Here is a 14,538-nt window from a genome sequence, read left to right on the forward strand (position 1 = left end):
GAGAATGGGAGAGATGAAAGAGTTAAGTACCTGGGGATAGTGTTATGTAAACACAGTAAGATGGATTAGAAAATTAAAGAGGGCAATGAAAGACAGTCACAATATCTGCAAGAGTTATAAGAGAGAGACATGTGCCTATAGATGTATAGAGATTTATGAACAGTAGTATATAGATCAGACACTTGGACATGGAATAGGAACTGCCTGACCCTATTTTTTTCATACATCATTACCTTAACCAGCTCAACAGTAATTTAAAAAAAACATGAGCCCAGTGATTAAGGAGGGAATAGTATATCACAAGAAGACCTCTAATTCTTAGAAACTGCCCACATTAGTAATCTACCTATATACCAGCAATCTCACATGAGATGGCCAACACAAAGCACTACACACTGATGCATACAGTATTCACACTCTTAACACCATCAGTCCCTGGAAGAAAAGGATAGTTTCACGGGTAACACTACTATACCCAAGGAGTTTAGGCATAGCACAGCTGGCCATATACTTCCACAGCAAGGCCCAACAGCATACACTGGTTTATCCCTGCCCTTTCATAGTGAGACTGTGTCCTATCCCACACCCACTCCAATCCTGAGACCACAACAGATGCAGGGTACTTCCTATGAAGTGTCCCACACACAAACTGGCTACATACCTGCCAATTTTTTTTTTTTAATTACAGGATGTGTCGTGAAACCTCCCTCTTGAAAAAGTTCAAATCATAAGAAGGTGGAAATACAGCAGCAGGCAGGGAGTTCCAGAGTGTACCAGAGAAAAGGATGAATGACTGAGAATACTGGTTAACTCTTGCATTTCAGAAATGGACAGAATAGGGGTGAGAGAAAGAAGAAAGTCTTGTGCAGCAAGGCTGTGGTAGGAGGGGAGGAATGCAGTTAGCAAGAACAGAGAGGTAGTTAGCATGAAAATGGCAGAAGATGGCAATAGATGCAACATCATAGGAATGAGAAAAAGGCTGAAGGCACTCAGCTAGAGGAGGGTTGATGAGACGAAAAGCTTCTGATTCCACCCTGTCTAGAAGAGCAGTATGAGTGGAATCCCCCCCCCCAAGACCTGTGAAGCATACTCCATACACTGACAGATAAGGCCCCTGTACAGAGTTAGCAGCTGGAAGGGTGAGAAAAACTGGCAGAGACATCTCAGAATGCCTAACTTCACAGAAGCTGTTTTAGCTAGAAATGAGATAAGAAATTTCCAGTTTAGATTATAAGTAAAAGACATACTGAGGATGTTCAGAGTATAAGTGTGTGACAGTGAAGAAGTGGGGATAGTTGCCTGGAAGGCTGTCAAATTGATAGAGGGAGGAATTGAGTTTTTGAGGCATTGAACAATACTAAGTTTGCTCTACCCCAATCAGAAATTTTAGAGAGATCAGAAGTCAGGTGTTCTGTGGCTTCCTTGCATGAACTGTTTACTTCCTGAAGGGTTGGACATCTCCGAAAAGATGTGAAAAAGAGCAAGGTGGTATCATCAATGTAGGAGTGGATAGGAGAAGTTTGGTTTAGATCATTGATGAATAATAGGAAGAGAGTGGGCGACAGAACAGAACCATGAGAACACCACTGTTAATAGATTTAGGAGAAGAACAGTGATGAAGTTAGAGAGAGAAGGATAAAAGCCACAGAAGGGTAGTTTAGAAATCAAAACTTTTTGCCAGACTCTATCAAAAGCTTTGATATGTCTAAGGCAACAGCAAAAGTTTCACCAAAATCTCTAAAAAGAGGATGACCAATAATCAGTAAAGAAAGCTAGATCACCAGTAGAGCGGCCTTGACGGAACCCATACTGGCAATCAGATAGAAGTTTGTGAAGTGATAGATGTTTAAGAATCTTCCTGTTGAGGATAGATTCAAAAACTTTAGGTAGGCAGAAAATTAAAGCAATAGATGGTAGTTTGAGGGATTTGAATGATCATCCTTTTTAGGAACAGGCTGAATGTAGGCAAACTTCCAGTAAGAAAGAAAGGTAGAAGTTGACAGACAGAGATGAAAGAGTTTGACTAGGCAAGGTGCAAGCACGTAGTTGCAGTTTCATAGAACAATAAGAGGGACCCCATCAGGTTCATAAGCCTCCTGAGGATTTAGGCCAGCAAGTGCATGGAAAACATCACTGTGAAGAATTTTAATAGGTAGCATGAAGTACTCAGAGGATGAAGGAAAGGGACAATCAACCCCTGAATCATCCAAGGTAGAGTTTTTAGTATAGGTCTGAGCAGAGTTCAGCTTTAGAGATAGATGAGTTGGAAGTGGTGTTATGAGGTTGAAATAAAAGGAAGAAATGCAGAAGAAGCAAAGATATTGGAGATGTTTTTGGCTAGATACAAGAAGTCATGAGGGGTTAGATCTTGAAAGATTTAGACACTTTCTATTAATGAAGGAGTTTTTGGCTAGTTGGAAAACAAACTTGGCATGGTCCCAGGCAGAAATATAAAGTGCATAAGATTCTGGTGATGGAAGGCTCAAGTACCCTTTGAGGGCAGTTTTAGCCAGAGATAAGATGTGAAGTTTCCAGTTTAGTTTATAAGTAAAGGACAGACCATGGATGTTGAGTGTAGAAGAGGGAGATGGTTGAGTGTCATTAAAGAAGAGGAGGATAGTTGTCTGGAAGGTTGTGTTGAGTTGATAGATGGAGAAATTGAGTTTTTGAGGCATTGAACAATATTAAGTTTGCTCTGTCCCACTAAAGTGCATGAGATTCAGGTGATGGAAGGATCAAGTAACCTTTGTGGGCCACCTCTCTATCATGTATAGCCTGAGAACAGGCAGTGTTAAACCAAGGTCTGGAAGGTTTAGGTCAAGAAAAAGTGAGTAATGTACATCTCTATGCCAGACACTATCACCTCTGTTATGCGCTCGGCACAAAGAGATGGGTCTCTGACATGGAAGCAGTAGTCATTCCAAGGAAAATCAGCAAAATACCTCCTCAGGTCCCCCCAACTAGCAAAGGCAAAATGCCAGAGGCACCTCCACTTAGGGGAATCCTGACGAGGGATTGGAGAGATAGGACATGATAAAGATATGAGATTGTGATCAGAGGAGCCCAATGGAGAAGGTGGGCTAAGAGCATAAGCAGAAGGATTAGAGGTTAGGAAAAGGTCAAGAATGTTGGGCATATCTCCAAGATGGTCAGGAATACAAATAGGGTGATGCACCAATTGCTCTAGGTCATGGGGGATAGCAAAGTTAAAGGCTTATTCACTAGGATGGTCAGTGAAGGGAGAGGAAAGCCAAAACTGATGATGAACATTAAAGTCTCCAAGAATGGAGATCGCAAAAGAGAAGAGAGTTAGAATGTGCTCCTCTTTAGAAGTTAAGAAGTCTAAGAATTTCTTGTAGTCAGAGGAGTTAGGTGAGTGGTATAAAGCACAGATAAATTTAGTCTGAGAGTGATTACGTAGTCATAGCCAAATGGTGGAAAATTCGGAAGATTCAAGAGCATAGGCACAAGAGCTTTGCGCACATAGACGTAACATCCAGCTTTGGACTGAAAGTGAGGATACAGAAAATAGAAAGGAACACAAAAAGGGATAATGTCAGCTGCCTCAGACACTTGTGTTTCAATGAGGAAAAAATGAGGTTTAGCAGAGAGATGGTGTTCTAGAGATTGAAAATTAGATCTAAGACAAAAAAAGTTACAGAAGTTAATGAAGAAAAGTTGAGGGGGGTGTCAAGACACTTAAGGTCCCCTCTTAGTTGGCATATTGTTCCCTCTTTTATCCTCCTTATCAGCACCCAAACAAACACTTTTCTTACCACACTCAGCAAACTTACATCTCTAGGCGTAGAGAAAATCCAATCTTTCCTCTTTTCCTTTCAGCAAGGGAGCTGTACATGCATTTGGCAGTAACTGCTACAAAAATGTAAATATAAATTACTACACACTATCACTTTTGCAAGACTATAATCATCATTACCAAAGCTAACCACAACACATTCACAGAAGTAAAAATCACCTACTTTCATCAGATAAGTTGGACTTCTCTTTTCCTTTTCTATCTTTAGAATTTCCTTTATTACCACCCGTACCTTCATCCTCCTCTTTTGCACCAACTTCACATAAATCCTCAAACTTTTTAATGGATATTTTTCCAATCTTGGACTCAGTGCCTTCCTTTCTACATGAGGATTCAGCTTGGGTATTTTCTTCTTTACTGTCATCTAATATTATAATGTTTTCAATTTCATCACTACTTTCCTTTTTGTTATTGAGTACACTTGATCTATTTTCACCAAGAGAAGTGCCTGTTTCTTTATCAGTCATCTTTTCAGATTTCCCATCTTTTTCACTACATGCTTCACCTTTGTTGTTGTCCAGGATATTTGCAGTAGCAGCACTGACATCATTTACTGCATCAGTTACAGCATTTGATATTCCATCCACAACCTCTTTTGCTGGTGTTTCTGAATTACTTTTATTTTCAATACAATCGGCCACTAAGTTGCCAGTTTCTGAATTTTGTTCTGTAACATTACTGTAACCACTGGTAGCTGCCTCTTCCAAGTTTCCACTCTCAAGATTTGGATCACAATCTGTAGGGATGCCTAGAACACTGAATACATCATCTTGTGTCATGTTTTGCAATGTGGCTGCTGGCTTTACTTCAGGTTGGGTTGGCCCCTGGAAATAAAAGAATCTAATTAACATAACATGATATACCAGAATTTACATGATCATTTTAGTGGTTAATGGGTGGCTGGCAATATGAGTCACCTTGGTCTTTTTACAGTGTTTTGAACCATTTCACCTGTTGCCATACAGGGAATCAGTAATGCTAACTGAACTCTTGTGGATTAAAACAAAATAACTAAGTGTAATTGTCATACACTTTATAATTATCATCTGACTTTTATCCTTCCAAACAAACAATAGCTACTTTGATACAATATATGTACATAAGCCTGACACTCTTTACACCAGGCCACCATACACACAAGGGACAGTTGAAACAAACCATTTACACAAGCTCATATGTATATGGTGACTTGGTGTTGTCATGGACACACAAGGCCAGGTTATGTGTTAGAATTTACCTAACAGTACACAGGCCTGAGCTGGTCAAGGTACTTAGCTGGAATCTTGACTGGAATGTCCACCTGGAATAGTAGGCTGAATGGGAGCTGACTGCCTTGTGTGGTAGCAGGAGTGTAACTGAATGACTGCTCTTTGAGTGCAACCACCTGAGCTGCACTCAGAGTGGGCTCACAAAAACTTGGGTCCAAGAATTTGAGTCCTGTTCAACCTGATCCTAGTAAACCCACTCTTTAAGGTGGGTTCTCAAACTTAAATCAATAACAATGCCTATCACCATTTACCATTATCCTGTTGGAAATTAATGTATTTCCAACATGTGCAGTATACCTGTAAAAAAAACACTGCACACTAGCTCAGTGTTATCATCCCTACTGCCACCTTACAGGCCTGGGTTGACACCAAATTCATAATGCCATCTATTTTCACTACCAAGTGAGCAATCACTGTCTTTCCTGAGCTGGAGGATGGTATGTGTGTTATGTCAAGGTTCACAGCCTTACCCTTAGACCAGTCCCTCATGAACTCTAACTTCTCACTAGAGGCTATGGCTAAAGATTTTAAGTCCAACATGTGTTTTCCTCATAACCATTAGATAATTGAGATATTCCTGTAAACTTACGAACAGGAATAAAAAAAAATGGTTAACTCACGTTACACTGACTTGTGTGCCCAAATTTATGGTAGATATATAATTTCCTTACAAAGTAAATATGAAAATCTTTAAACCTACCTTATGCTTCAACATGGCTGAGCTGTGGAATCCCATCATTTTTTTGGAAAGACAAAAGCGTCGCATAAAATTGTCAAGCCAGTCAACAGTTGGCTGAAATTCTTTATCAGAAACCTGCAAGTAAAGGATTAGAATAATCTACAGTAAAATAAAAATTACATGTCATACTCTCCTCTTCTTTAATAACTGGAATTCAATCTACATAAAGAATACCTATATCCATCTTCTCTTTTCCGAGCATTCCCTCACCGTATGGTTAAAACCTTGACTGTATTGTTCTCTCTCTAATACTAACCAACTCCTTTAATCTCTTGGCAAACTCATTCTCACTTACTTTTACATCTCCAAAGGAGCTCAACATGTCTTACCCATTCAACCACTTCAAAATTTATTTCATTTATTTCTATTGCTACTGCACCCATTCAAAAATTCAAAATTCTCATTAACACTGGAACTATTTTCTCCATCCCATATTGACAATCATATGCTCCTGTTAAGTAACTTATCTCTACTCTACAGCAGATACTGTTCATAAATGACAAAACCACTCTCATTAAGAAATAATGGGCAACAGTTAAAACACTTACTGACAAAGCAATGCTGAGTGCCATTTTTCTGACATCATCTCTTAATTTGTGCTTCCCTATTTGGCAAAGCTTGTCATAAAGCATTCCCTCCACCTCTGGGTGCTTGCTGTACTTTAGCCCAGCTTCTCGATACACCTGAAAGAGAAACTCTATTTTACTGAAAGATCATCAGTCTACCCCTTCTCCTTTCCACAGAGTTTTCTAGGGAAGGCACTTCCTGTCTGAGATATTCACAGATGCTCTCCTCTGTTTCTCTGTTGAAGAGGGTGTTCCTTATTGTGCTGGTACTCATGCAAATCACACAAACTTTGAAAACTTGATAATTAATGCATTTTACATATATTGAAAAGATGGAAAAATATTCTGATTCATATTTATATAAACAATATGTGATATGGTGATATACACTAAATTTAGCAGAAAATATCATGCAAGTTCTTCTGTTGGCAGCCATAGGGACGTTTTCAAACAAAGCCCACCAACATCCAGTTTCACTTCACCCATATCAATATAATGCAGTATATTCATTTTACCTAGGCAAAAGTGGCCATGAACATAAATAAAGAGCAGCTGCAGTACACTGCTCCTAGCTATGAAATTGGATTATGTTCTTAGAAACACAATAGTAAACCATACAGCCAATCCATTATAACAGGGTCAGTGGAGATGTTCCAGCCAGCCACCACTACCACAGGATTTTCTGGCCATCATTTCACAACAACCAAAGAAATAAACACATACTATGCAAATTTATATTCTAAAAAGGAAAAGGAATGCCATTAAATAATGGACGGGAAAAAAGATACATAAAAAAAAATCCTACAATTAACAGCTGAGCATCACTGTGGCTGGTAGGCCGGGGCTGGCTGATGACAGCTCTGCCTGGGAAAAATGAGAATCACTTTGCACTTCTTTAACAAAGTGAAAGGTAATGTTTCCTGCAAGGCACAATCTTTCATATGATGCCAAGAAAGTCTTATCTAATCCTATAACCAATTACTAATACAATACCACGTAAAAATGATGTAGTGAAGCATAAAGTAAGCGAAGAGGTTGATGAAGAGGTAGTGGTGAACTGCTCTTCCTAAAGGAGCACTACTAGTTCATTTTTCTGCCACTCGACCTCTTCATACATTGCTTGAGGAGCCTCCTTGTGACTGGCAACATAATTTCATATAATTCATGCACAAAGATTGGTTTCCAGGCAGGAAGGGGGAAAAGGTTATTTGATAATCAGGGTGTCTTCACCCACACTTCATCATAAAAAGACTATCATTGATAGCTGTATTTTTCTCTGGCTAAGTTAAATATAAAACAACATTAGTTTTCAGTTGCTTAACAACTTCACTACTGTAGTGTTCATAACTGCTGTGGAAAAGATGCCCTTCAGTCACATAATCAGCAAACTGAAAGTGGGAAATGAGTAATTACTTCTTATTTAATTTACACCTAAGGTAACTGAAGGTAAAGTTTTCATGATCACCTTTCCTGTCATGATAACGGCCACCTGTTGGCTGGTGCCGTCAGGATCTTCCTCCATCTTGAAGGGTTCAAGCATGTTCTTGTCACCTGAATACCAGCTTAGCATATCTGCAAGAATGTAGATTATTATTATATACCATTAGAATGACCTGTCAAAATATAAGTGATTGCTTTTAAAAGATAGCAGAGAAAATTACCACAATTACTCATTGATATAACAGACTACAACATAACAGGCATAGATGATACTGAACCAGTAAGTTTTCTTGCTGTTTTCTCAAGTACTTGAGCTTATTTTTAGTCTTTTTAAAAAAATACTTAGTTTTACCTCTTTCTTCTGACACAACCCTACACTGATGACAATGAAAATTACAATAAACTAAGCAATACCATAGGTTATTAAAATTAACAAGTTACATGTAAGTAAAAGAAAAATTAAACATTTGGAAAACATAATCTTTGTCTCCCTGGATCAACATTCATAATTCAATATTGCAATAGTTTTTTTTTCCAACCCAATTCAAAATACTGAATACTCAGAATGATGATGTCTAGATAATAAAAAGGGTGCCTGTAGAATGTTGTTTTATCAAAGCACATTATAACAATAAATGTGTTCACTAAGTAGGTAATCTCTTGAGTTTCCATGGGAAATGAGGTATTATTTTAGATTTACACCATCACACTCTACAACATTGTGAGTGTGATTTTGGCATACCTCACTGGATTCTAGGAAACTTAATCTCTCTGAGTTTCCATGGGAAATCCATAGTTTTCAAAACAGACACTGGCACTTGCCCAAAAAATTCCCTAGACTAAATCCTGAAGGATAGGCTAGGTTAGATTAGCTTAGTATCCCTGACATGGGTTGAAGAAGGAGCAATCCCCCAGCTAGGTTAGGTTAGGTTAGATTAGTATCCCTGGAGGGGATCCAGGGCAGTGCAGCCCCGCCAACTAGTTCAGGGAGATTGAGGGATTATGGTGTAAATCTAAAAATTTACCAATGATGGACTAAATAATTGAAAAGGAAACTGACAACATTCAGACATTTAAACAAGTTGGAGGGGGGAGGTGGGAGGAAAACACAGGTGTATGGAGTTGAGTTTATTCCCAACCAGTTTTGCCTACAGCTTCTTCAGAGAAACTGAAGTTCAGTCTTCAGTTTCCCTTAAGAAGCTGTAGGTGGAACCGGTCGGGAATAAACTCAAATCCATACACCTGTGTTTTCCTCCCACCTTCCCCTGAAACTGACCACCTTTACTTATGGCCATTATTTTATCACTAACTTCACTTTGTTCCAATTATCTTGTTTAGTATAATAAAAAAAAATCCCAAACTAGTCTACATCCATAAAATTGAAAAACAATAAAATAAAAAAAACAAAATAACATTAATTACTTAAGTGAAACTTAAAACATCACAACCACACACACAGACAGACAAACGGTTGGAATTAACAAAAGTAGTAAGTAAACATTTTCTCTCACTGTCAGTGGCCCGCAAAGTTGTCCTGCGGGGTTAAAAGTAAGTTTTGAGTTTACCTTGCTTTAGTTGATCTATTTAGTTCGTGTAAGAAATACATTTGCGCCAGGTTCCTTTCCACAAAAAAACTAAGACAACCGCAAACTTTAGAAAAAAATAATTATAATAATTGAGGCTGAATAATACCTGAAACTGTAGACACAATAAATAAATAAATTAAATACAAAAAAATATTGCGAAATAAGGCAAAACATTGCAAAATGATCAATACAACAGGCTGAGATAGCACCTTTGCGGCCTGTTAGTGTACAAGTAATGGGAAACACCTGTGATGCACCTCAGGCTGGAGAAAAGGTGATGACAATCCGTTGCCCGTTCATCATTGGAAGACGATCGATCTGTCGCCAGTACCATTCATAACGACATTACATGACAATCGGAGTAAATCACATCACCGCCTGTTTCATGTGGCTCACAATAAGACACAGGAGTAGTGTTGGCGGCGTGGCAAGAGTGACGAGGATGGACAGTGGCCGTAACTCACCCAAACCCTCCCAGCTTTGTTTACTCCTCCCCGGGCAACATGGCGATTGGCGGTAAAGGCGCGCACTCCCTTACTCCCTCATACGCTTCCTCCATTCAAACATCTTTTGTCAAACATGATAGGGAAGGGATGAAAATGAAAGTCTACTACAGGAAATTAAGTACAAAAGACTAGAAATTGTGTCAATAGGGAATATACACTAACAGCATTCACTTTTGTAAGGATCTTGGTAATTTCACATTTGGAAAAAGCTGAAAAGTGAAACAAAATCAGGAATGTTGAAAGGGATAAGAAAACTAAAAATACTAATAGTAGTGCATTTGTATGGCAAGAAACATATACCGTACAGCTCGAAACAAAGGATAGTGAGAGCCGATACAAAGGCAAAAATTTCACCGCCATCTGCGCACCTTTCAACAACAAAAAAAAAAAAAAAAAAAAAAAAAGTGAGGAGTTGGTGAGGGAACATCTTTGTTAATGGCTGTTATTATGTAATGTCATTATGTTGGCTGCACACTGACACGACAGTTCCCCCAGGCCACATCAAACTTTAAGTTGGATGCACAACATACTCTTCCATGCCGGTTATGACTCACGATGTGGCCATTTAGGCGGCGAGCCTGGATACGACGAGTAGCCAACATAATCTGGATAAATTGTAAATTCTTTGTAGGTGATTCCCACGGCATAGCCAATCGACATATCAAAATTCCGTGAGAATTCCCTGACAACTGTCAAAAACGTATCAAGATTGAGAATATCAAAGACTTAAAGATGTGTGACCCAATCAATCTTCTCGGTAAATTTGCACGGATCGTATCTCATTTGTGCTGAAATGTGACATGTTCAACGTGTAACGTGGCAACGGAGAGAGAGAGAGAGAGAGAGAGAGAGAGAGAGAGAGAGAGAGAGAGAGAGAGAGAGAGAGAGAGAGAGAGAGAGAGAATTTAATACAATGAAATAAGCTAAAAAGAGCAATATTGTAATGTGTTTTATTATAATAACTAAGTCAAACATAGGAGACCTACAGAAGTAATAAAATAAGCAGAAATGAGGATATATATATATATATATATATATATATATATATATATATATATATATATATATATATATATATATATATATATATATATATATATATATATATATATATATATATATATATATATATATTTTTTTTTTTTTATGTAGGAGGGACACCAACCAAGGCCAACAAAAATCCAATAAAAAAAAAAAAGGCCCACTGAAATGCCGGTCACCGAGTAGGTTCATAAGCGGCAGTCAAAAAACTAAAGGATAAGTGTCTTGAAACTTTCATCTTGAAGGAATTCATGTCAGGAAGGTGGAAGTACAGAAGCAGGCAGGGAGTTCCAAAGTTTACCAGAGAAAGGGATGAATGACTGAGAATACAGGTTGACTCTTGCACTAGATAGACAGAATATGGGTGAGAGAAAGAAGAAAGTCTTGTGCAGCGAGGCTTCGGAAGGAAGGGAGGCATGCAGTTATCAAGATCAGAAGAGCAGTTAGAATGGAAATAGCGGTAAAAGATAGTAAGAGATGCAACATTGTGGCGATGAGAAAGAGGCTGAAGACAGGCAATTAAAGGAGAGGAGTTGATGAGACGAAAAGCTTTTGATTCCACCCTGTCTAGAAGAGCGGTATGAATGAACCCCCCATGCATGATGGATAAGACCCCTGTACAGAGTTAACAGCTGGAAGGGTCAGAAAAATTGGTGGAGACGTCTCAGAACACATAACTTCATATAAGCTGTTTTAGCTAAAGATGAGATGTAGAGTTTCCAGTTTAGATTATAAGTAAAGGACAGACCGAAGATGTTCAGTGTAGAAGAAGGGGGCATTTGAGTGTCACTGAAGAAGAGGGGATAGTTGTCTGGAAGGTTGTGTCGAGTTGATAGATGGGGGAATTGAGTTTTTGAGGCATTGAGCAATACTAAGTTTGCTCTGCCCCAATTAGAAATTTTAGAGAGATCAGAAGTAATATATATATATATATATATATATATATATATATATATATATATATATATATATATATATATATATATATATATATATATATATATATATATATATATATATATATATATATATATATATATATATCCACCTTGTCCCTGTTGTCAGTGCATCCTTAGGCCACGGGACCAGGGGAGGGGAATTGTGCAACAGTATCACTTGTTTATTGACTCGTGGGCTTGGCTTAGTGGCGGTCAAGTCGCGAGGCTGCTCTACCTACAAGACAGTGGCACCATACAGTTCCTCAAGATGATAAGGAAACACTCAGGCACATCCTGTCCGCCTTCAGGTTCGTGTGCAAAAACATGGAACCTGTTGGATAAGTGCTGTAACCGTCAAGGCGTAGCAGCTACTTATGGATGGTATAGTATGGTTTTTGAGGGGAGAGAATATACATAAATTAGTTCTACTTACCTTTGAGCGATTATCCCAAACGCGTTCTCCACAACACGTGCCTTTTTAACAGCCTACAGCTAGGATTTTTGTGGGACGACTGTTCGCTCCTTGATTCACGAAGCCTTAAAATGGTTACCGGTAAGTTAAGACTGGTTACGTAAAAGCGGCGGAGAAAAGGACTGATTACCCAATTCTACACACCAAGGCTTAGGGTTGTTCCTAATACCGAAATGCACCGAAATGCACCAAAACCTACTGAAATGCAGCCAAAAACTAATGAAATGCACCGAAATGCACCCAAAAAATACTGAAATCCACCGAAATAAACCCAAAAACTACCGAAATGCACCCAAAAACTGCCGAAATGCACCGAAATCTACCGAAATACATAAACCGAAATGCATAAAACTACATAAATGCACCGAAATCCACCGAAATGTACCCTAACATTACATAAATGCAGCGAAATATCCACAAATAATTACATAAATGCACTGAAATGCACTCAACAATGATCTAAATGCACCGAAATCCACCGAAATGAACCCAAAACTAATGAAATCCATCGAAATGCACCAAAAAATTATTGAAATGCACTAAAATCACCGAAATGCACACAAAACCATCAAAATGCACCAAAATGCACTAAAATCCACCAAAATGCACCTGAAAATTAAGAAATGCACCAAAATCCACCGAAATGCACCTAAAAACTACTTACATGCATCGAAATCCACCGAAATGGAGTAAAAAATTACCGACATGCACCGGAATGCACACAAAAACTATCATAATGTACCGAAATGAACAAAAAAAAAACTGCCAAAATGCATCGAAATCCAACGAAAAGCTGTCGAAATGCATGCACACAAAAATGCACACAAAAATTACCGAAATGTACTGAAATCCACACGAAAACTACCGAACTGCACCCAAAAACTACCGAAATGCACTGAAATGCACTCCTAAACTATCGAAATTCACCGATATACACCCTAAAACTACCGAATTGCAGCGAAATGCAGCCAAAAACTAGCACAATGGAGATCAAGACATCTGAAATGTACTGAAATAGAGCCCCAAACCCATTGAAATGAACCGAAATGGAACATTTAACTACTAAGCCAATCTTAACTGGCTTAAACTGTACTGAACATGGGGTGGCAATTAGATTAGAAGGAAAATAGCAATATTTATTTCAATAGGAAAAAAAAAAAATAACATCAATAGTGAAAATGAAAAAAAAAATAGAAATGCACAAAATTCATTATGTACAGCATGAGAATTCTTTTCCGAGAAGAAGAAAAAAAAAAAAAAAAAAAAAAAAAAAAAAATATATATATATATATATATATATATATATATATATATATATATATATATATATATATATATATATATATATATATATATATATATATATATATATATATATATATATATATATATATATATATATATATATATATTAAGGGTGTATATGGGCATTTTCCTTATATCTTATGATTGTCTTATATTCTTTCATAATTGGCTGTATGACTTCGCCGAAGCTAGTCATTTTCGCTAGATCGCGATTTCGGGTCCTTGACCCTTCTTCAGTAGCGAAGGTCTATCCATATTGAGGGTCCGACACCCTCAATACGGATAGATCTTCGCTACTGAAGAAGGGTCAAGGACCCGAAATCGCGATCTAGCGAAAATGACTAGCTTCGGCGAAGTCATACAGCCAATTAAAAAGAATATAAGACAATCATAAGATATAAGGAAAATATCTTAAGAAAAATAATAAATGCTCAACTAGCTATCACATTCAATGAGATATATACATATATATATATATATATATATATATATATATATATATATATATATATATATATATATATATATATATATATATATATATATATATATATATATATATATATATAATGGAAAGTGTTAGGATTCCAATGGAGTAGCATAATTGTCAAAATAAAGGAGTAATTAATCAAGATATTTATTGCAACTTGAGCTATTTCAAGTGCTCGTCTTAGCACTTCCTATTCTCAAAAAAAAAAAAAAAAAAAAGCAGAGAAAAAAACAGTACATTGGGTACTGTACCAAATCCCTTGTTTCAGATATAAGAAAGAAATGTTAAAGCTCAAATTACAATAAAATAATCAAAAGTTTTTTTTTTTTTACGTTTGAACGCATGTGCGCAGGTTTTTTTTTTTTTTTCT

The 14,538-nt window shown here is 37.4% G+C and overlaps 1 protein-coding gene across 3 annotated transcripts in view; it reads right to left on the reverse strand.

Annotated features, from left to right (window-relative positions):
• Nucleotides 1-9,972, reverse strand: part of LOC135097361 (transcriptional regulator ATRX-like) — a 69,478-nt gene extending 59,506 nt beyond the window's left edge. Inside the window, exons 1-5 of one of the 3 annotated variants that reach the window (XM_063999270.1) lie at nt 9,881-9,972; nt 7,856-7,962; nt 6,373-6,507; nt 5,786-5,899; nt 3,981-4,641 (exon numbers count right to left, since the gene is read on the reverse strand). In XM_063999270.1, the coding sequence (XP_063855340.1) occupies nt 3,981-4,641; nt 5,786-5,899; nt 6,373-6,507; nt 7,856-7,960 (1,015 nt within the window). In that variant the 5' untranslated portion in view covers nt 7,961-7,962; nt 9,881-9,972. Of the gene's footprint in view, nt 1-3,980; nt 4,642-5,785; nt 5,900-6,372; nt 6,508-7,855; nt 7,963-9,662 lie in introns of all 3 variants that reach the window. The other 2 variants (XM_063999339.1, XM_063999217.1) reach the window with 2 other exon arrangements.
• Nucleotides 9,973-14,538: the final 4,566 nt, after the last annotated feature.

This window comes from Scylla paramamosain, chromosome 1, assembly GCF_035594125.1.
Source record: "Scylla paramamosain isolate STU-SP2022 chromosome 1, ASM3559412v1, whole genome shotgun sequence".
NCBI lineage: Eukaryota > Metazoa > Arthropoda > Malacostraca > Decapoda > Portunidae > Scylla > Scylla paramamosain.